This window comes from Hyperolius riggenbachi, chromosome 11, assembly GCF_040937935.1.
Source record: "Hyperolius riggenbachi isolate aHypRig1 chromosome 11, aHypRig1.pri, whole genome shotgun sequence".
In the NCBI taxonomy this organism is placed as follows: Eukaryota; Metazoa; Chordata; class Amphibia; order Anura; family Hyperoliidae; genus Hyperolius; species Hyperolius riggenbachi.
In genome coordinates, this window is record NC_090656.1 from 58827116 (window position 1) to 58851022 (window position 23907).

The following is a 23907-nucleotide window of genomic DNA, read 5'->3' on the forward strand; positions in this document are numbered from 1 at the left end:
ACTGCAGAGCTGAGCTCCATGTATATTGCTCTCTTAGGGGAATCCAGCAAATAAGACCTGCTGCTGTTTATTACGCTGACATTTTCCTCGCAGGGAGGAGGAGGAGGGGGCTGATGTCTGCTAATAAGGAACTTGCAGCTCTACAGCCATTGCCCATCGATTTTTCAGCATTTTACAGAGCTGTATTCCTTCCGCTTGCTCTGGCCCTGCACAGTAGCTGCATTTTGTGACATTTTGTCTTGTGCCCCCCCCCCCCCCCCCCAGCTAACCCCAGTCACAGCGCTTGTCTGCATGCAGAAGCAGGCGGAGGGGAGCAGCAGAGGGGGAAGAGATGAGATCTGCACTGTGTATGCAGGATTATAAGGCTTTGCCCAGGCTCTCCAGGGACCACTAGCCCCCGGATAAAGTATTGATCAAGACTGTGACCTGTACAGTCCATCCCCCCGCCATAAATTAATCAGTGCACCGATCAATCACATGATCCTGGAGGCGGGCTGATAGAACGCTGCTGCTGCGCTACTTTCTCCCCGGAGACCGACGCGCTTCTGACAAGAGGCCGAGAGCCAAGTTTCAGTATAGCAATATAACAGACATGGATAGCTGAGGCTGCTGGACCCTGCTGCAGCATCTATAGAATGGCTTTAATGGGATCATCTACCTACTACTAGCTAGCTGCCGTATCTTTATTATAATCATACTGTCTGATCCATAGGGACCCTTCACAGCAGTGTTGCTGAATATTATTATTGCCTCTTCCGCCTTGGGCCTCTTTCAGACAGGAGGCTGATTTGCACGCTTGTTGGGCAGTTTAGCATCAAATCTGCCACCCATGAGCGTCATTAAAGTGAAGCTGAATGGCAAGGTTTGTACCAGCACACGTGTCAGCGCTAGACACGGAGTGGTGTTACCCAGTGGCAGAAAACTGCGACATGCACCGTATGAGCATGGCTGTGGCTGCCCTCAGATCAGATTCCATGGGGAAGGCACCTGTCCAGAGCCAGTACCGAGCACTAACAAGTGCCCCGCATCTGATACCTACAGATGTATTTGGCCAGTCGGCTAGCAAGCTGCCCTTAAGAGTCTTTTCCAGACCCTGTCCTGTACGCTGCTGGAAACTGAAAACAGTTAATTGTATGTTACTGAGCGGGGGGGGGGGGGGGGGGGGGGGGGGCATTTAGAAGGGCAAAGCGATTTGCGCATGGGGGGGGGGGGGTGCCTTGCTTGCTGGTGGCTTAAAGAGACACAAGTGAAAAAAATGATATAATGAATTGGTTGTGTAGTACGGATAATTACTAGAACATTAGTAGCAAAGAAAATATTGTCATATTTTTATTTTCAGTTATATAGTGTTTTTTATAACACTGCATCATTCTCTAATATTTGCAGTTTACAGACTATTCAGCATTCTAAATTATCTTGCAGAGCAGGCCAGTGAACTTTTGAACTGTCCTCTGGAGAGAAAAATAAAATACAGTGACTGACAGTTGAGATAACAAGCTTCAGAAGACAGAGCTCTCTGCGACTTTGAAAGTCATGGAGCTCAATGGCTCCTTTATTTTTTGCATAGATAACAACTGGAGTTTCTTAACTGTTCCTGTACTGGAAACAATATTAGACTTGTGTCTCTGCTCCTAATGTTTTATTTCTTAGCTGTGCTACACATACAAGTCATTATATCATACATATTTTTTGCTTCAGCGTCTCTTTAAAAGGCATTTTATTGTTAAAGGTGGGAAAATATCAGCTAGGAGAAAACTTAGGAGAAAATGTGAATTGCATATGGACCCAGGTCTCTAAATGACACATTTCTCTGCAGTCTTCTAGCTCTCACTGATGAATGATTACTCCTGTGCCGCTAAGAAAAACACATCTGGCTAAAAGGAAACAGATATTCAATTTCAACAGTTCAAGATCTGTATATGTGGGAATGTAAAGGACATCCGAGGTGAAAATAAACTTATGAGAAAAACAATTGTATCTATCCTCATTCTCCTAAAAAATGACCTTTTTTTTAGAGATCCCACAATTTTATTTTATATTTAAATTTAGTTTTTACGTTTTTACTGTTGCATTGTCTCTGTTCAATGACACCCTCATTGAAGTTTACCAGGACTCAAATCTATGAACAACTGACCCTTTTTTTCTCTTTCATGCTCTCAGAAGCCATTTACTGACTGGAAGATGCTTTATGGCTGTAATTACTTATCAGTAACGGTTATGCTATAGTCTGATCCAATCCGACCCGGACAGAAACTGTTATTTACATACCAGATGTTGAACTTTTTCAGGCAGAGAAAGAAAAAAAGGAACACAGCCTGTATATTTGTGTGCTTGGCACTGTACATACACAGGTCTATCTCATCATGTCACATGTCACCTCGGATGTCCTTTTAGTACAAAAGTGTAATTTAGCCAAAGCTCAAATCTTTCAAGGAATGACAACTGGGACTGGGGGAGAATGAGTAGAGGAAAGGACAACACACAGAGGTATGCTGGTCCAACATGAGCATACATCTGTGCTCATCTTAGGTAGCTTTACCTCGGGTCAGGTCTTCTTTAACACAAAAATAAGACTATGAAATTCCAGGAAACGCTTATTTACGTTTTCGACTACAGATCAGGTGTGTCAAACTCAATCACGTAAAGGGCCAAAATCTAAGACATAGTCTAAGCCGCAGACCAAATTGTTAATTGAGATTTAACATTTATTAAACAGTCTCAAATAATATGGCATAACTATAGAGACTATAGGGGTGTCCTAGATGCCAGCTTCTCCCCCTTCTGCAGAGTAGTGCAGTGGAGCTGTTTTATACTTGCCTGCTCCAGTGCTGCTTCCAGTCTCCTCTAATCTTCCTGACACACATTCTATCATGCACACCTCAGGCTCTGACTGCATATCACATGATCAGGAGCTGGAGGTGAGGAAGTTTAGAGCGTGCAGCTGCCGGGAATAATTGAAAAATCAAGACACAGCACTGGGAGGGTTGCAGCAGCAGCCCTGCTTGTCTATAGTTTCATAGAGCCTAGACAGCACATCCAGAACAGCTCATAACCCGGAAGCAGAAGGAATATAAGCCGACAGCCATATTAGATTTTTCCTGGAGCAATAATGTATAAGAAAAAACACTCATAAAGGCACACCGGAGTGGCAAAATTATCAGGTAGAGCATTTATTCTTTACAAGCTATCAACCGATATGTTTATTTTGTGTGAAACGTTTATCTCTGGTTCCCTTTAAGGTGCCCATAAGGATAGTGGCATGCTAGACAGAATTGCTAACATTGAGGAAGCGGCTAACATTTTTTAAATATGATACAGTATTTTAAAGGGAAAATATTGAAAAACTGCAAAACACAAACACACCAAAAAAAAATGCATGAAAAATGCAAACGCATACGAAAACGCACTGAAAAAAACGCATTAAGCAGAAAACGCATGGTTTTCCACAGTGCCTAGTGTGCTCCCAGCCTCAATGATACAATCTTACCACTTCTGTGTAGTATGAGTGACTCCCTAAAGTAATTATTCAAAGTATATTCACTCACTTTCCTCTCCTACTACATAGATTTGGTAAGATTATACAATCAAGATTGTATGAATAGTGTATGCCACCTCTGAAGCGTTGAACCCCTCCCGGTGGAGAGAGTCGGAAAGAAATGAGAACCATTGGATGGATTTTTACCTGAAGTGAAAATAAACGTATGAGATAACTAATTCTATGTGTAGTACAGATGATAAATAGAACATTGGTAACATGACAATCCTACCTAATAATGTACAAGTGTCCCTACGTCCCATGTCTGTGTTTTAGTGGTTTTGCGCTACAGCCGTTGGGAGTCGGGACAGCATGCAGGGCCAGGAGGTGGGCAGACCGAGCAGGCGGGCGTGTGTGCGCCCGCGGCAGGCGCGCGCATGGTGGTTGCACGCATGCGCAGCGACAGACCTAGAGCCTATTTTTAAATGGGCTTAGGTCACTAATGAGTCTCATATTTTTATTTTCAGTTGAATGATTTAATTTTTAAGATTGCATCACACTGTCAAAGTTGCTGTTTAGAATCCACACAGAAGTAATGACCCTTTGAACTTTCCTGCAGTCAAATTTTATTAGAAGCCGCATTTCACTGTTTTTCAGCTGTCTTAGCCTCTATTTACTTTTCAGGAAACTTGACTAATTTTGACAAGCTGTTGACAAGCTCTTTTGCATAGATAACAACTAAAGTTTTTAACTTTTTCCATACTGGAAACCAGAAAGGGAGTTCAGGGAATTTCTATCTAGGACTGGAACTGTATGTGTATGTGTATATGTGTATCTCATCATGTGGAATACAATTCCCACAGGAAAACATTTGTACCTGCTTCTAGGTACAACAAAAATAAGTATAACAAAGTTCCCCTCTGCCCCCCCCCCCCCCCCCCTTTACCCATGTTTTTTTTTTAAATTAATAGTATTACCACCTAGTTGAGCAAGTTGTCCCTCTGTTCCCCAGCCCCCTCCCTAGCAGTGACACATTGCCATGGCAACTACTGACACATCACTTATAAGAGGGTGGTTTTCACTGGCCCAAACATGCTGTCAGCCACTATATGGTCGTTTTACAGACATGCAATTCGCCTTCTGGTCAAGCGCTGTGTAATGCTCTGTGGAGAGGAGTATGGAAAGGACTCATGAGCAGCATCATAATAACAGCAACAGTCAGGGGAGGGTGATCTATCCTGGTGAGTGGCTACAGGGGAGGCCAGAAACATCACAAAGAAACAGAAACAGTTTTCAGCTGAGAAAATCACAAATGATCATTTTGGGACCAAAAAATCGACATAGCTTCACTATTTTGTTTCTTTGGCTACTCGGATTCACTTTCGGTAGTCACAATGACAGGACATAAGGGCAGTTCTGCCTAGTTGAGGACACACACTACATCAATTAGAGCTCCTGTGGAGGGAAGCATTCAGCCTATGCGCAGTTCACAAAGGCTTATACTATACATGCGCAGAACACTCCTGACTATGGGAGCACAATTAATGAGGCGCGTGGTCTTACGCATGCGCAGACGGTGAACTTTCAGAGAAGGACAGTGGCACACTGGAGGGAATCAGCAGGACTCTGAGATATCTGATAGATTGTGGGGGTGGGAGAAGCCACAGGTGAGTAAAACGGAAATTTTCCCCATCTCGTGTTTTCTTTAAGCCTTGCACAAATGCAAGATGGTTCCTAGCCAAGACAGCCAGGCTACAATCTAGTGTGTGTACTGCAGCCCCGTTGCATTGCCTAGAGAATCAGAGTGCAGGATAATCTCATCCAAGCGCAGACTGAGCCCATTATCCTCCCCCTTACTCCTCCTCCTCTGTTTTGTGCACTGCGCCATCATCTCCTCCCCATCTCCATAGGAACAGAACATGTCACTAGCTGGTAATTAACCGACACTTCTGTACATAACTTGGTCTCAAACTGTCTTCTGATGGATCGAGTACCTATCCCCGTGGCAACAAAATCTGCACGTTGGCCATATGTAAACGAAAGTACACGCTATCCAGACAAAGCCGATTATGTGTGTTGGGATAGATTTTTTACCTTCTCTTTCAGCAGCTCTGTAAGTAGTAGTTTGCTGTGAGCACATGCTATACAGACATATATAGCACTTTTCAAGACAACAGTTAGAGGAACATGTAATTAAATAATACTAAATTTCAGCCTCTTACTATTAAAAGCATGGATATACACGTCAACTTTCTTTATGTGAAATTCCCCACCATTAGTAGGCATCTGACCTGCGGGCTGCAGCATGGTGTCCTTGTGTGTAACAGACCCCGCCCTCCCAGAGTGATGATGTGCCAATCACCAGGTGTGTTCATGGTCATGTGGAGAGGTATGCCTGCATATTAATTCACAAACCCAGAGGTTTCGGAATGAGTATGCAGGATTTGGACTTTTAACAGCTTCCTTTAATGGAGGATTTTGTTGTCATTTTGTGGTACAGTCATCTCTATGGACTGTATCTCTGATTCAGACATCAGCAAGTCCTGAACTTGTCCATTTAATGAAAGACAACCTACAATTAGCGTCTGCGGCCTTCAAGCCTCTAGGTCCATAAAGCTTTGTATTACGGGAGCGGAAGGTGTCAGATGTCTAGGCCCTGTGAACCTTATTGTTCGTCAGCATTTTGTAACAAAGGCTCCCAGTGATATAGGAGGTTATTATCTGTTTAAACCACTTTTGCTCTCAGTATTACGGAGGGTGCGAGTGTAAACCATGTATACAGTATAGACTGCCTCTATGGCCAAATCGACTACTAGATAGATCTCTCTCTGATTTCAGCATTAGCCCCTTATACACTCCTGGGAGTTCTGGTTCACCATGAGCTTGCTGGGTACTCTGTAACTCTGGGTGCTTCAAGTCCTACTCCATAGAGCCACATTAATCCATGCCATGCACTGATGAGGATCAACCAATCCGCAACAGTCTGTATGCATGTTGGATTATTGTGGCTCTGTAAAATTAACAAGCTGACACATTATTGCATTCCAGCGGTTCTGGAGGTGTGGCTATCTTACACGGACAACAGTGGATAATTTGCATTTTCATCAGTGATGCATTGTGGGAGACATCTCAGAGCTCCCTCCAACCTGAATTATCGCAAAAACCTTCTGTTTTAAGAAGGCAAACTTTTGTTTTTATTTCAGTATGAAATCTACGAGAAATTGTCCCGCTCATAAAGTGTATAAGTGTCCCCTCCTCCTTGTGCCCATGCTCAGTGTTAAATTCTCACCTCTCCGCTGGTACAAATCTTGGCCTCCTCTGGTGTTCAGCATCACCGCAAGCGCCTGCACCACATGACTTGACGGCCTGTCGGATGTAATGCCGTCACAACATGTACCAGTGTTAAGTGAAACAGGCACTCATGGTGATGGCAGACACTGCAGGAGGCCAAGAGACGCGCCATAGGAGAGGTAAGACCTTGACACTGAGAGCTAGGGGACACTTTACACATATGGAGGGACACCACCTGGGGGTCTGTTGGGTCCGTCAGTCATCCAAATATCCAATGCTGTTAATGCAGCAAACCCGATCAAACCCTTACGATCAAGATTTTTCTGCAAGTCCTGATCAATTAGCAACCAGAAGAGGATCCCGCTGCACCAGATGATTCGGTAAAGTAGAAAATGTCTTTATTGTTTAATCCAGCATCACAGCAAGGATTGTTTAATTCAACCGATTTTGACCGGAAATCAATCGAAAGATTGTTTGGGCAACCATGTTGCAGCACTGACTCTTTTCCGATTTGATAAAACTATAGAATCAAAAGGTTGATTGTGCTGCAATATTGAGTAATGTATAGGCATCCTTATCCTGTGAGGTCCACGTCTCCCAACCTGAAGTCACTGGTGATGTTTGCAGTTCTTTTACTGGTTGCATGTAGACAGCCCTCCCCATTCCAGACTGAAAGTCCTTCTGGACAGGGTGCTCCTCAGCCTGGGGTCATGTTTTCTTGGTTGTTTGTCTCTAGCTTCTCATTTAACCACACCTTTCCCGATTTAATTTGAGCTGGGCCAAAAATGTGTGAGGACCTCACTGTCCTCAAGGACTGGAGTTAGACGGCCCTGGTGTAATCAATCACGCTTTAGTTGTGCCAAGTCCCTGTGTTGAAATGTTTGCTTTCGGGGTGCAGGGTACTGCACATGTGCTGGTATTATGTATCTAGGTGCCCTATATACAGAAAGTGCCCCCATTGTGTCCCCTATATAAGTGGAGTCCTCGTGTAAATATAAGTGCACTCATCATATCATGTCCCCATATACTGCACATGCTGTACACCACCATGGAACTCCAGTGAAAATAATGTAATAAAAAAAAGTGCTTCATTTTTAAAATAATTATGTATAAATGATTTAGTCAGTGTTTGCTCATTGTAAAATCTTTCCTCTCCCTGATTTACATTCTGACATTTATCGCATGGTGACATTTTTACTGCTGGCAGGTAATGTCAGTGGAAAGAGATGCTGCTTCCTTTTTGGGCAGTTGGAAACTGCTGTAAACAGCTATTTCCCACAATGCAATGAGGTTCACAGACAGGAAACTGTCAGGAGCATGGTCCTGACATCACACTGTGGGAGGGGTTTCACCCACAATATTAGCCAGATTGATGATCCATTTGAGAAAAGGAAACGATTTCTTATGGGAAAAGGGGTATCAGCTACTGATTGGGATGAAGTTCAATTCTTGGTTACGGTTCCTCTTTAACCACTTGAGGGCTGCAGTGTTAAACCCCCCTAAAGACCAGGCCATTTTTCTCTAAATAGGCCACTGCGGCTTTAAGGCCTCGCTGCAGGGCCGCACAACTCAGCACACAAGTGACCCCCCCCTTTTCTCCCCACCAACAGAGCTCTCTGTTGGTGGGGTCTGATCGCTCCCCCAATGTTTATTTTCATTTTTTGCAAATATTTTTTTTTTTTGTTATAAAAATGTGTATTTTTATTTTGATCTCCCCTACCTCCCTCCCCCTGCCAGCCAATCAGCGTGATCAGCTGTCATAAGCTTCAGCCTATGACAGCAGATCACTTTTTTCCTTCCCAGGGGGACAGCTGTGTCACACGGCTGTCCCCAGTACAGCGTTGCTAATAGATCGCAGCGTTGTACACTGTTATTAGATGATGATTGCCGCTGGGAGCCTGATGACAGAGCAGAACTCCATCATTCAAGCGGGGATGCGTGCGCAATGGCGCGCATGATCCCCTGCAAACTCCGCCCCCAGGACTGCACACAGATCGGCGTTAGGCGGTAATGCGGCTGCCGCTGCGTCCACGCCCATCGGCGTGACGAGGTCGGCAAGTGGTTAAAGGACCCCTATCGTGAAAAAAGTAGGCAGTTAAAATCTGGGATTCTCAGGGCTTTGTTTGTTATAAACAGCATTTCCAGAACAGCAGTTTAACCGCCAAAATAGTAAGATACCAGCCCCCCTCCACACTCACTCGCACACTATGTTGTCAGTAGACTTTGCAACTGCTGTTCAGGAAATGCTGTTGAAAACAAAGAAAACCCTGAGAATCCCCCATGAGGAGATGGACTGGCCCAAAACCTGTCGGTTCTGTCAGATTTTGACTGCCTACTTTTTATGCGATAGTGGTCCTTTAAACACCTGCTGTACACTTTAGCCAGTCATTTTACTAGTACTAGTAAAAATATAAAAACTGGTGCACTTCATTGACCAAGCTCAGTAAATAAAAACCATATGAAGTGGGGCTTGTAGCTGCCTATGCCCAGAAACAGCCCATAGCCTAACTCACAAGCGGCTTATCCTGCCAACAACTGGAAGTACCGATGGACTACACAGCGTTCCTGTTGCTCATTTTTTTTCAATGAGAGGGCCAAATATCCTCCTGATCTCTCATTGGTCAACCAGGTCACATGACAATTTTAACATCATGTTACCCATTCAAGCCAATAGGAAAGCAGCAGCCAGAAGAGGAATATTGTTGCTCTTTGCAGAGACTTTAAACGTTGGAAATAAAATCAGTCTGTCAAAAAGGCTAATATTTCGTTCGGCGATAAGCTGCAATGAGATGCAAACTATAAAGCTATTCATGGCTGCCTCAGATATACGCCCCTCAGACTTCGAGTCTTGTAATGTATTCCTGAAGCTAGCTCCAAAAATAAGCCTGAGAATAAAGCCCATGGGTCAGGCAGGATGCGAATAGACACTCCTTCAGCAATCTGTGCATGGAAGGAAAACAACAGGCTTTTGGATTTTGCCTGGCCACATGGAAAGCAGAACTGTGCTATTTCTGACTGGAGGAGACACATTTTCAGTATCAGTCCCCAAATCCGGACATCTGACTTTTGCAATGGTAGAAACTAGATTTCTGCGGTAATAAAACAAGGCTGTTTTACGGTTATAAACCCAGCATCCGTAGATAAATAAAAACACATGGAAATATTCTATTGTAATATTTGCTACGTTGCTTAAAGTGAGTCTGAAGACTAAAACAAAAATGACCCCAGATACTCACCTATTCCAGCCCTTGAACCACCGTTAGCAGTCTCCGACAGGCCGCTCACTTCCGCCGCTGCAGGAGGCTTCAGCAATCTTCGGGAACCTGAGGGCTCCCAAAGACGTGGCACTCGGTACTCCCGAGAAGTCCACTCGTGTGCCCAACGATTGCTGTAGCCTCCCGCAGCAGCGAAAGTAGGCAGTCTACGACCCATCGATCAGAGACCGCTAATGGGGGATCCAGCGCTACAATGAGGGGACCATAAGAGGAACAGGAAGTCCCTATAGGACCCAGAACCATGCCTCTCCTTAGGTGAGTATGTGTTTTGTTGTGTTTTTTAGTTACACTTCAGACTTACTTTAAAAATAACAAAAACTAGTGTGTAAAATTAAATGCTAATTATGAAACGTGAAAACAAATATGCTAAAACAGCATTGTAGTCTCCCTTTAAAGTGGCCATAGTCCCCGTTTACCACCTATAGGGCTCACATTAGCTGCTGTAATGCAGCAAATATGCACACGTTGTGCATATTTGCTGCATTACAGCAGCTAATGTGAGCCCTATAGGTGGTAAATGGGGACTATGGCCACTTTAAAGGGAGACTACAATGCTGTTTTAGCATATTTGTTTTCACGTGGGTCAGCCACCAGGGGGTGGGGCTCCAGAATGCCACCCACAACTTTGGACTTCTTGCTTTGTACACACCTACTTGCTGTCATTGTCTAATACTGGAGGCTGTCATAGGGTGGATTCATTCGAGGACTGTCAGGTACTGGGGTCTTTCATGGGGTGGTGTCTGATACTTGGAGGTGAGTCATGTAGTACTGTTACTGGAGGTCTGTCATATGGTGCTGTTACTGGGAGTCTATCATGAAATGTTGTCTGTTACTGGGGACCTGTCTTGGGTGCTGTCAGCCACTGGAGGATTATTGTGGGGTCTGATTCACCAGGACATGCTGTCTAATTATATTATTTGGGAGAAATGGCTGCCTACTTTTGTTATTTGAGAACATTCCAACCAGCTGTTTATTTTTTTTCAGGGACATGCTGTTGCCTAATTTGTTTTTGGGGGACAGGTATACACTTACCCTTTTCTATGTTACTGCAAGACTGACCTGTTGCCACACCTCTTACTGGTCTTGGATCACCTTGGTTGTGGCCTTGTCACCCCTCCCTACTCATCTTGGGAAACAAGGCTTCAGGCTGTGTTCCCACTTAATACAAAATTGGACATTTTTTGGCCATTCACCACTCATGCCAAAACTGACACATGTCAACTTGCAACAGATCCGTGAGATCCGTTGCTGTAAGCAGAACGCACTTCTGTGCAGTCCACGATAATCCCGGGCAGGTGGATGCATTCCCCCATATAGCCTATGAAGGTAATGCATCTGCCCCAGGCTCCAGCCAGACCACAGCGGACCATTGGAGCGGACACTATACTGTCCCCTTCCACTGGCCACACAGGATCCAGCACAAGTGGGAACACGGCCTTCGGTGCCCACACTTTTTCACCTTGCAAGCTACTTTTAGGCTCCTTTTACACTTACCTAGGATTCCTGTGTTATGTTCCTCTCCGTTGCCGCAAGGGGCCACAAAGGCAATGCAATTCTCTATAGGCTATGGAGCCTTGCACACTTAATGCAGCCTGTTGTGTTGTGCCGAATTGAAAATTATCTACCAGGTAGAATCTACCTACAGAAGCAAGATACAACTGTAGCACATGCACAGCAGCAGTCCATCAGTTATTACTAAAAGCCACCATTACGTTACTCAGGCGGGCAGTGAGGGATCTACCCAGAAGTACTTTGCGACCTATTGGTACATCACGATCTATCACGTGACAAGCGAAGGTTTGCTCGCGATCACATGCAGTTTTTACGTGAAAACTGCATGTGATCGCGCGCAAACCTTTGCTCAAGTAACGCTGTGTGCGCACAAACCTTTGCGTGCGGCAGATCATGTGATAACTGCTGTGATAGCAGTTATCACGCTTAAGTGAATCAAGTCCCAGGTTTTTGATATTCCACCATTTGGCACTGAATTATTCCAATAACAGTACTATATAGATAAGTTTATCAATATTCTGTTATCGCTTTAACTAAACTTCCTCTCATACTAATCCTCCCTCTCCTAATACTAACCTATAGTGATGGTCATGTCTAGGAGAAGTCATGGAGAAACATGTGATCAGTTAGATAGATATGCAAGTCTCTGATTTGCTAGTCAAGATCATGTGCTGAAGCAGGATGTGATCACAGCGAATCAGAGCTTTGCAAATCTATCAGCTGATCAAACAAATCACAACTAATCTACTGTTATCTAAGCCTCAGGGTCCCTTCACACTGGTGAGGTGCGCTGCGGCAAACTGTCGCACTGATACCGCAGCCTAACGAAACCCTATGGGGAAGTTCATACTTCCCATGTTGCGGTACGCTGTGCCGCAACTGCCCAATTTAACGCTAGTGCAGAACTACATTACCATGTGGGACCCACGGCGCACTGCGGCGATTTGCATCGGGCCGGAACTCATGTTAGTCTATGGCAACGCAAGGACCTTTAACGCAGCGCGCATGCATGGAAGCGTATTTTTACAAAACGCTTCCGCATACCCAAAGCAGGAAGTGACCACAAGTGCGCGTCACTTCCTGCTTGGCTGGTGGCCAGACAGGGAACATCGTGTACTAACACGGTGTTCCCTGAAGGCCTGTTTTTGGCGGTGCAATGTGGTGGGCGTGACGCACCGCATCGCTAACGCCAATATACAGTCTGAAACCAGCCTAAGGCTCCCTGCAAATCCATTTTGCGATTCCGATTTCGATTCCGATTTTCCCTGGATACAATCAACAGAAAAATGCAGGAAAATAATGCAGGAAAAAAAATGCAGCATGCAATAACGATTAAAAATCGGAATCGGATGTAAACACGGATTAAAAATCAGAATTGCATGCAGTGTGCGCCTTAAGGTGGCCACACACCATACAATTTTTAAAATATCTGTTCAATTCAAGACTTGCAATCAATTTTTCTGACTGATTGTGACATTTCAAAATATGACAAATATACCACACATATGTTCATTTTTTCCCCAATTATGATAAAAATGATTGGAAAGTCTAAGGAAATTGCTAGGGTGTGTATATAAATAAATTGACAACCTAACACACACCATACAATCTTTAGAAAAATTGAAGAAAAATTTCCAGCATTCCGGATCGATAAAAATAAAAAAAAAGCAGGAAATCCGATCGGATTTTTCAGTCGAATGAAAAAAAAAAAGCTTGCGATTTTTTCGGGAGATCCGATCATATTTATCGAAATCATAAAATCGGATAATTTTATTGTATCGTGTGTGGCCACCTTAATACTAACCTACCGCACCACCTGCTCCTAATACTAATCTCTGGCAGCTTCACAGTGACACTTGTAACTTACCTCACCACCACTATCTCCGCTGCCTTTGTGATTTGCCTATATCCAGTGATACATATTGTCTATGGGGGTTCCGCTATAGCCGCAAATAGTATGGTGGTCTATGCAGGGCCCAGGTTTACTAGCGGGCACCTAGATTTCCCACCTGCCCCCACATGTGGACATAACTAGTATAGCAATAGCAGTCTGACACAGTGGGTCACCAATGACATCAGCAAGCACTCATGGCACAGCTATACTGATGCCAGACCTTTGCCTCAGACCATTGTTTGTGGTGAAAAACCAGTGAATGTAAATCAGACACTATAGTGTCTCCATTCCTCTCAGTTCAGGTTCCCTTTAAAGGACACCTGAAGTGAAAGGGATATGGAGGCTGAAATATTTATTTCCTTTTACATTATACCAGTTGTCTGGCAGTCCTGCTGATCTATTTGGCTGCAGTAGTGTCTGAATCACACACCTGAAACAAGCATGCAGAATCCAGTCAGACCTCAGTCAGAGCACCTGATCTGCATGCTTGTTCAGGATCTATGGATAAATGTATTAGAGGCAGAGGATTAGCAGGACACCCAGGCAAACTGCATTGTTTAAAAGGGAATAAATATGGCAGCCTCCATATCCCTATCACCTCTAAGTAGCAGAGATTTTATAGGGGCACTAGGAGAACCTGAGATGGGAATACCTGGGGCTTCCCACCAACTACCCCTCCAGGCTTATTACTCCCTCCCCGCCGTCCTCCGCCTCCTCGTTCTGCAATTGGCCATGGAAAGTCCTCTGGTCCAAAGCAAACTGTGCATGAGCGGCGCAGCCACGTATGCGCTCTCAGTGATGGAAGTGCAGCGGGGCGGTGCGTGCGGTCGGACCGAGTCCGCGTCAACTGGCCCTGACTGGAGAAAGTTGTGGACCAGCAAGGAGCTGGAGGAGGGCTCGATAAGCCTGGAGGAGGCTGGAGGAAGGCCCAGGTATGCATATTTTCTTTTTAAATCCCCATCTGAGGTACACTTTAAGGTGGCCATACACTGGTCAACATGGCCAGCAGATAGATTCCTCTCCTATCATTAGCTGAGAGAGAGGATCTATCTGCTTAATTGCCGTACACACTGCACATGTGTCCCAGGGTGCCTGTGGGATGTAATGCAGGGACAGACACTAGGGGCACTGTGACCACTAGAGGCCCCTAGTGTCTATCCCTCTGCATTCGGGACACGGAGGTGAAGAAGACATCGGGGAGAAGCAGTGACCGGGCCGTGTGGCGGACAAGTTAGAGTTCCTTTAACAGTCGCCAAATCAAACGCCACTAGCGATGCGCTCCTGATCCACCACTGATCGACCAACATTTTACAACCAGGCAAATTGACACAACCAGGCAAAATTCTGCACCGATTTCACAACGTTCGAATCGGCTGTGTATATACCGACATAAAGCTGAACTATAGCAAATACCTTCTGTTTTAAGAAGGCAAATCACACCATGCATTGCTTATTAGTAGGAGGCTTTTCAGTCTCTTTTATCCCCCTATACATTCCTAGTGGTTTTGGGTCACCCCGAGCTGCTTAGGTACTTGGAAGAAATCGATGAGCGTATGGTCTGCTTCACTGTGGACTTGGGACCCACGACAGATAACAAATCGCAATCCTTTAGCATACTGTATTGTCAGTGTTTTGTAAAACGATTTCAGTGGCGATCCTCAGCATTTGTTTGTAGTGATTTTATTTGGGTACTAATGATTGCGATTAGCGATTTGCAGTTTTGAAGTTCTGCAAGGGATTTGGGGTAAGCTGGCGATTTCTCGTTAGTGCAAGAGCTGCAAAATCACTTTGAAATTGCTCTGTATAGCGACTGAAATGCGATTTTGCAGTGATCCTATACGTAACATTGAATCGCGATCGCTAGCAAAATGAGCAAACAGAGCGATTGCCATTTGGTCAAATCGCAATCGCTCCAGTGGGCTCACATCCATCCACTCTCACTAGCATATTTTTGGAATCACAGCAAACATCAGCGATCCCAAAGCAATGCTGACAGCGATTTAGTGGGTCCTAGGCCTTACTATGGGACACACAATTCCAGGTCAGCACACATTTTTGAAGTGGAAAATTGTTCTTGATGAAAAATGATGGTGAACCCACTCAATGAATCAATATCTGTTTTGAATTGTACAGGCAAGCAGGAGTGAATATTGAGAGGATTGTGTTATAAAAAGCCCCCACTGGGGGTCACAGAGCTGTGACAGGGCAGAGTTATTTGACTCTTGGAGAAATGATGTACTGAGGCTTGGTTCACACATAAACCAGTACATTTCCTGGTTAGTCCGGTCCAGTACTGCCCTGTCAGGTTTGCATCAGTTTTCTATCAGTTGTACCTGACTGGACCAGAAATGTACACCTTTCATGTGTGAATACAGCCATAGCAAAGCATATAAAACTGATACAAAACTGACAGGACTGGACCAGAAATGTACAGATATATGTGTCAACACAGCCATAGCAACACATACAAAACTGATGCCGACTGTCAAAAACTGGCAGGACAGGATACCTTGTTATGTGTGAGCCAAGCTTAAGGAAGCATACACATCCAAATTCGACAATCATTAGCCACTTTTACCACTCGCATGTAGTATGAGAGCCTACAGATTTTAAAGACTATGAACAAATCGTGTAGGTAAGCTGTCATACTATATGGAGGTGGTAAAATTGGCCAGTGATTGTCCTATCAAAATTGGATGTGTGTACACACATTGAGGATCCTTTGTCACAACTGCAGCCTTAGGTGGTACAGGTTAGGGGCGGCCTATATTGGGTCTTGGGTACCTGTTGGTCTCTAGCTGTTGTGGACATGCTAGCACTTGTAGTTCAACAACAACAAGAGACCCGCAGGTCTCGATCCTGCCTACCTACTCAGTATTCTATATTATAAAGAGGTGGCTAGATCATGTTCCTGTCTCCTCATTATCTCAGATCCCCATCCTACAGCTAGATGCAGTGTGAATACAATGATCAGGGTTCTCTATGCTAGCATTTTCTCTCTCCCTGTTTATCCAAACTGCAGCAAAGCATCTCATCGCTGCCTGTTTTTCAGAGCAGCACCGGGATGGTCACTTTAAGGAAAACACTGTGGCAGCCATGACCAGTCAGTCAAAAACGTGCGCTTATAAAATCTGAGGATGATTAATATCCAACCAATCCCTCAAACTCTGCTTACAACCAGGACCAATTTAAAGGACAATCATAAGTGTCAGTTGCAGTATCTCCGGCACAAGCCATTGTATTTCAGTTTAGTGCAGGCAAATAAAGGCGGAATCTGGTTGGCTGCAATAACTTGCTCTTTAGATACAGTAAATGATTTGCAGCTAAAGGTGCCCACTAATGATACAATCTTGATTGTGCAATCTTCCCAAATCTAGGTAGCAGAAGGGTAAACTGAGTGAGTATACCTTGAATGGATACTTTAAGTAACGCCTCATATTCTATAGAAATTGTAAGATTGTACAATCATGATTGAATCATTAATGGTCCCCTTACAGCAACACACACACACACACACACACACACACGGGATATATATAATATATATATATATATATATATATATATATATATATATATATATATATATATACATTTTCATTTCCCTAGGTAACATACAATATACCATATAACTGTAAACACAATCAATAATATTTGGCCAACAAGACAAGCAGCTGGTTAAGTCAACTTAAACTGTGCCAGACCAAAAGACAGTGTGCCATCCTTGCTCCCTGGAACACTCCATATAGAGACCATCAATAACAAGATTCAGTACCCAGGTCACATATATCCATGCAAATACTGTAATGTGACTGGTAAGATGCATGGACTGCTATGCTGAGCCCTTACCCAGCGCTGTACGCCAAGGCTTAGTGCTTGACTCATGCAGTACATGTTATAAACAGGCCTAACTGCAACTACATACACCCCTCTTATCCTCAGACCACCCTCACCCCAAACCACCCACCACCAGCATTGGATAGGCACCTTGTCACCCTACTGGGTGCCAGCATGTCCCAAAATCCAGGTAATGCCATGTCCCATAGGGGAGGGGGTGGCACGGGTGGCTGTTGATATGGGGGGGGGGGGGGGGGGCTGGTGACATGGGGGGCTGTTGATATGAGGAGTGGGACATAGAGGGGCTGGTGACTTGGGGGGCTGTCAGATCCATGACTGACAGCTGCAGCATGCCAGGTGGGGTACTGCCGCATCCCTGGCCCCAGGGGGCCCCTCCTTACCTCCATCAGAGTAGGTCTCGGTGCCATAGCCATCCTGCAGCCCGTTGGTCCAGGTGCCCTCGTACTTGGCCCCGGTGCTGGTGCACTCCCGCACCCCATAGCGCCCCTTGAAGCCGTTGGTCCACTCCCCGCGGTAGAGCCACTTGCCCTTGCTCTCCAGGCCGATGCCATGGCGCTTGCCCTGCGCCCAGGTGCCCTGGTAGGTGTTGCCGCTGGGCCAGGTGTAGACCCCCAGCACCTCGAAGCCGTGTGACCAGGAGCCGCTATACTCGCCCTGCCCCCGCGGCCCCGTGCAGATGCCGTGCCCGTGAGCCTTGCCATCCTGCCAGCCTCCGCAGTACGACCCCCCGTCATCGAAGTTAAATCTACCCCCACTGGACATGCATGTAACTGGCGGGGCAGCTGCAGGCGGAGATCAGGGGCCCCTGCGCTGCTGCATGCTCAGATGTGGGACCCCGGCGGGCACCCCAGCATATTGGGGGGTGAGCAGAGGATGCTTGGTGTGCAGGAGGAGGAGGAGGAGCAGGAGGGGAGGGGGGTGAGCAATGCAGCTGCCTATCCCTGTCTCTCCTCCTCCTCCCTGCCCCCTGTCTGCTGCCACTCAATGTCTGCCCATCTCCCCTGCCCCTCTATACCTCCTTCTATGGCTGATGCCCCTATCAAGCCTGCTCTCCTGCCTGATGCCCCCTCTCTTGATTGATGCCCCCCTATGGCCTCTGTAGCCTGACAACCTCTGATGCCCCCTCTGCCTGCTTGGTGTCTCCTCTGGCTGATGCCCCCTATGAATCCTTCTTTCCTGGCTTATGTCTCCTCTTTAGCGTGATACTCCCAGTCGCCCCCTCTGCTTCTCCTGGCTGAAGCCCCTCTGCTGCTTGCCTAGCCCCTCTGATAGCTCCGTCTGCCCAGCCTCCACTGTGATTTCCTCTCCCGACTGATGCCGCTCTGATTCAGCAATAATGCTCCCCTGCTGCCCGCTTAGATGTCACCTGCGCGACCCGACGCCCCCCTCCCCTGTGCCGGTCTGCCGACGTCTCTGCTGCAGGATCCGGTGCTGGAGGGGATGCTCTGCATACAGGAGGAGGCTAATCCCAGCCGGGCCGCACCGTTCCCGGAGATCGGAGGACAGCCAGCACTGAGGCGGGGTCATTGCATGTCATACAATGTATACATGTGTGTGTGTGTGTGTAATATACCTGCTACAATGTATATACGTGTGTGATATACCTGATACAATGTATATATGTGTGTGTGTGATATACCTGCTACAATGTATATATGTGTGTGTGATATACCTGCTACAATGTGTGTGTGTGTGTGTGTGTGTGTGTGTGTGTGTGTGTGTGTGTGTGTGTGTGTGTGTGTGTGTGTGTGTGTGTGTGTGTGTGTGTGTGTGTGTGTGTGTGTGTGTGTGTGTGTGTGTGTGTGTGTGTGTGTGATACACCTGATGTAATGTATATAATGTGTGTGTGATATACCTGATGCAATGTATATAATGTGTGTGTTATATGCCTGATACAATGTATATGTGTGTGTTTTACACCTGATACAATGTATATAATGTGGGTGTGATATACCTGATACAATGTATATATAATGTGTGTGTGATACACCTGATACAATGTATATATAATGTGTGTGTTATATGCCTGATACAATGTATATGTGTGTGTTTTACACCTGATACAATGTATATAATGTGGGTGTGATATACCTGATACAATGTATATATAATGTGTGTGTGATACACCTGATACAATGTATATATAATGTGTGTGTGATATGCCTGATACAATGTATATGTGTGTGTGATATGCCTGATACAATGTATATGTGTGTGTGATACACCTGATACTATGTGTATAATGTGTGTGTGATACACCTGATACTATGTGTATAATGTGTGTGTGTGATATACCTGATACAAGGTATATAAATTGTGTGTGATATATCTGATACTGTGTGTGTGTGTGTGTGTGTGTGTGTGTGTGTGTGTGTGTGTGTGTGTGTGTGTGTGTGTGTGTGTGTGTGTGTGTGTGTGTGTGTGTGTGTGTGTGTGTGTGTGTGTGTGTGTGTGTGTGTGTGTGTGTGTGTGTGTGTGTGTGTGTGTGTGTGTGTGTGTGTGTGTGATATACCTGATACAATGTATATGTGTGTGTGTGTGTTACACCTGATACAATGTATATAATGTGGGTGTGATATACCTGATACAATGTATATATAATGTGTGTGTGATATGCCTGATACAATGTATATGTGTGTGTGATACACCTGATACAATGTGTATAATGTGTGTGTGTGTGTGTGATATACCTGATACAATGTATATAAATTGTGTGTGTGATATATCTGATACAATGTGTGTGTGTGATATACTTGATACAATGTATATGTGTGTGTGTGTAATACCCGATACAATGCATGTCTGTGATATACTTTATACAGTGCGTGTATGTGTTATACCTGATACAATATATGATATACCTGATACAATGTATATAGTGTATGATATACATTGCACAGTGCACTGCATGTGAAACAATTTACCAGTATATAAAGTGTGTGATATACACTGCATTGTGTACTGCCTGTGATACAGTGTATGTAATGTGTGTGATATACACTGCACGCTGTACTGCCTGTGATACAGTGTATATAATGTGTGTGATATGCACTGCACTGTGTACTGCCTGTGAGACAGTGTATATAATGTGTGTGATATACACTGCACGCTGTACTACCTGTGATACAGTGTATATAATGTGTATCATATACACTGCACGGTGTACTGCCTGTGATACAGTGTATATAATGTGTGTGATACAGAGTCAGGACAAGGTCCTCCAGCACCCAAGGCTGAGATACTAAATTGCGCCCCTCTATCCCTCCCACCCCAGTTGTCACACACTGATTACTATCAGACTAAGAGGCACCACAGGGCACCCAACACCTTAATCTCTAGTTATCTGGCTTGCAGTCACTGCCATGTATCCCCTTTACTTATTTCTGTCTGCTTCAAACACAATAGGGAATGATAGCTGAGTGAGTTGTGCTCCCCCTCCTACACTGCGCCCTGAGGCTGGAGCCTCTCTTGCCTCTGCCTCGGCCCTGGTGTGATATACACTGCACGGTGTACTGCCCGTGATAAAATGTATATAATGTGTGTGATATACACTGCACAGTGTACTGCTGTGATACAGTGTATATACACTGTAATAGGTGTAATATAAACTGCACGGTCTACTGCCTGTGATGCAGTGTATATAATGTGTGTGATATACACTGCAAGGTGGACAGCTGTGATACGGTGTATATAATGTGTGTGATATACACTGCACGGTCTACTGCCTGTGATGTAGTGCAGTGTTTCTCAACATTCTATTGGTATGTACCCCTTCTAAAACCCTGTACTCACAAAGTACCCCCTAGCATACTAAACATTATCACAAGTACCCCTTGACAAATATATATTTAATCGAAGTACATGATAATTGGTTCTAGAAAATTTCCAAGCACTTACTATTGCTTTTAATTAACTAAAATACTAATTTGGTGTTGTTTAAATAAAATGTATCATTATCTGAAACTCTAAATTTGTTATTCTTGGTTAAGTATATGAAGCCAGAGTACCCCCTGGAACCATCAGAAGTACCCCCTGGGGTACGCATACGGTACCACACGTTGAGAACCTAAGATGTAGTGTATATAATGTGTGTGATATACACACTGCATGTTCTACTGCCTGTGATACAGTGTATGTAATGTGTGTGTGATATACCTGATATAATGTATATAATGTGTTTGTGTGATATACCTGATACAATGTATATAATGTGTGTGTGTGATGTATACCTAATACAGAGTGTGTGTATGTGATTATATACCTGATACAATGTATATAACATGTGATATATCTGATACAATATATAAAGTGTGTGATATACACTGCACGGGCCACTGCCTGTGATACAATGTAACGGTATATAAAGTGTGAGATATACTCTGCACTGTGTACTGCCTGTGATACAGTGTATATGTGTGATTAAAAAAAACTGCACTGTGTACTGTCTGTGATAAAGTGTATATAATGCAAGAAGTTTTGAATCAGGATACCCTACTGTATATAATGTGTGTGATATACACTGCATGGTCTACTGCTTGTGATACAATGTATACTGTATAATGTGTGTGATATACACTGCACGGCGTACTGCCTGTGATACAATATATATATTGTGTGTGATATATATTGCACAGTGTACTGCCTGTCATAAAATGTATATAATGTATGCGATATACATACAAAGTATAGGATATGTTTGATATACCGTACACTGCACAGCCTACTGCCTGTGACAACGTACAGTGTGGAGCAGTTGAATGCATAGTGCATAGCAGTTGAGTATTGTACTGTGTTAGCCGTCAGTAAAAACAGGAAGTTTTGAAACAGGATGATACCATTTCTTGGTTAAAGGTGCCCTTTAATGATACAATCTTTTTTGTCCAATTTTAACATTTCTATATAATATGAGGGACTGTCTAAAATATCTACTCAAAGTATATTCACTCAGTAATCCCTTCAACTACGTAGATATTGGTGAGATGCCTATGGATGTCTATGGAGACTTTCACACTTATTGTGGCCCGTTGCAGTGTCCCAGAAGTATCTGAGCTGACGCAAGGGCTGTAGCGCGTTACTGCAAGCACCGTGCTTAACACAGTGCTTGGGGTAATGGATGCCTATGGGCGATGTACGTAGTGTAAACGACAGATCGGCGCAGTGTTGGACTGGGAGGGGAAAAAAACTGAGGAAATCCACCTGCTGGCCAAGCAGTAGTAACCCTGTGTTATCACTAGAGATGGCATGAACCTCCGATTTTCGGTTCGCAAATCGCGGACTTCCACGAAAGTTCGGTTCACGCGAACTTTCACGAACCGCAATAGACTATAATGGGGAGGTGAACTTTGAAAAATTTAAACACTTATGCTGGCCAGAAAAGTGATGGAAAAGATGTTTCAAGGGGTCTAACATCTGAGTTTTGCATGGATGAGTGGGATAGACGCCAAAAGTTCCGGGGGAAAATTTGGATTGGACGCAAAGCAGCGTTTTAAGGGCAGAAATCACATTGAATGCTAAATTGCAGGCCTAAAGTGCTTTAAAACATCTTGCATGTGTATACATCAATCAGGGAGTGTAATTAGAGTACTGCTTCACACTGACACACCAAACTCACTGTGTAACGCACCGCAAACAGCTGTTTGTGTTGTGACAGCCGTGCTGGACTGGTGCGCAACATGGCGAGAGTGCAGGCTGTGGCGGTTTTCAAGCCCATATGGTCGCCGGGCTGAGGTAGCTCAATGATAGAACAACAGTGACTGTCCAGCTGATCAAATTTGGTCTGTCCACAATGAAGCAACGACCTTATTATCTCAGGTGTTCCTCCCCCCCCCCCCGAGACAGTCATATAGCCGGCGATCATTGCTTCATTGTGATACGCAAGCCCCTTCACCGCGGCAAGGTAACGATCACGAAGGGGAATTGACACATGTACATGCCTTTTGTGTTGTTGCAGCTGCAGTGCAGCCAGAAAAATTAGGCAGGCTTGTACACGCACCAGAAAATTTATTATAGCGGCCGTTGCTAGCAGCAGCCATTCAGGAATCCGCCTGGAGTCCTGGACCCTGTCGGTGGTGGTGGAGAAAGCAGTCAAGCGGCCTGCAGGCAGAGATGCTGTGTGGGGAGCGACTTAGTCTTGGGGCAGGCACTTGAGCCAGGGCAAGACAGAAGTTGGATAGAAAATTGTGACAGCTCTGGCCAAAGGTCAAGCCTGCACACCCATTAGTCCATCGCTGCTCATACTGTCGATGGTTCTGCTCATACTGTCGATGCTTCTTTCTCTACCATTGTTAAAGAAAGCGTACGGCTGGGGAGTCAGGGTTCGAATCCTGTCCGGAGTTGGAGCCTGGGAAATGGCTTCCACCACACATCCAAGGAAGGCAGCAGGCATGGCATGCAAGTTCTGAGGTAGTGACAAAAAATAAGAATACAGGAGGACTTTGAGGCCCTGCTGTATATGAGACGAATACATTTTAAATCCTTTAACGAGAATCTGTTATGGAGGGAAGGTCTGCCATCCATTCAAGTGAAAGGTGTGCACTGACTACTAGGTATAATACAATGTGCAGTCACAGATGCAGTGAAAGGTATGCAGTGACTGGTATTAC

At 44.8% G+C, this 23907-nt stretch overlaps 1 protein-coding gene across 2 annotated transcripts in view; it reads right to left on the minus strand.

Moving 5' to 3' along the window:
• The window catches only part of JPH3 (junctophilin 3), a 183160-nt gene extending 164670 nt beyond the window's left edge, over positions 1-18490 (minus strand). The window contains exon 1 of one of the 2 annotated variants that reach the window (XM_068260160.1): positions 17686-18489. In XM_068260160.1, coding sequence (XP_068116261.1) covers positions 17686-18067 — 382 coding nt within the window. In that variant the 5' untranslated portion in view covers positions 18068-18489. Of the gene's footprint in view, positions 1-17685 lie in introns of both variants that reach the window. The other variant, XM_068260161.1, reaches the window with a different exon arrangement.
• Between the last annotated feature and the right edge of the window lie 5417 nt (positions 18491-23907).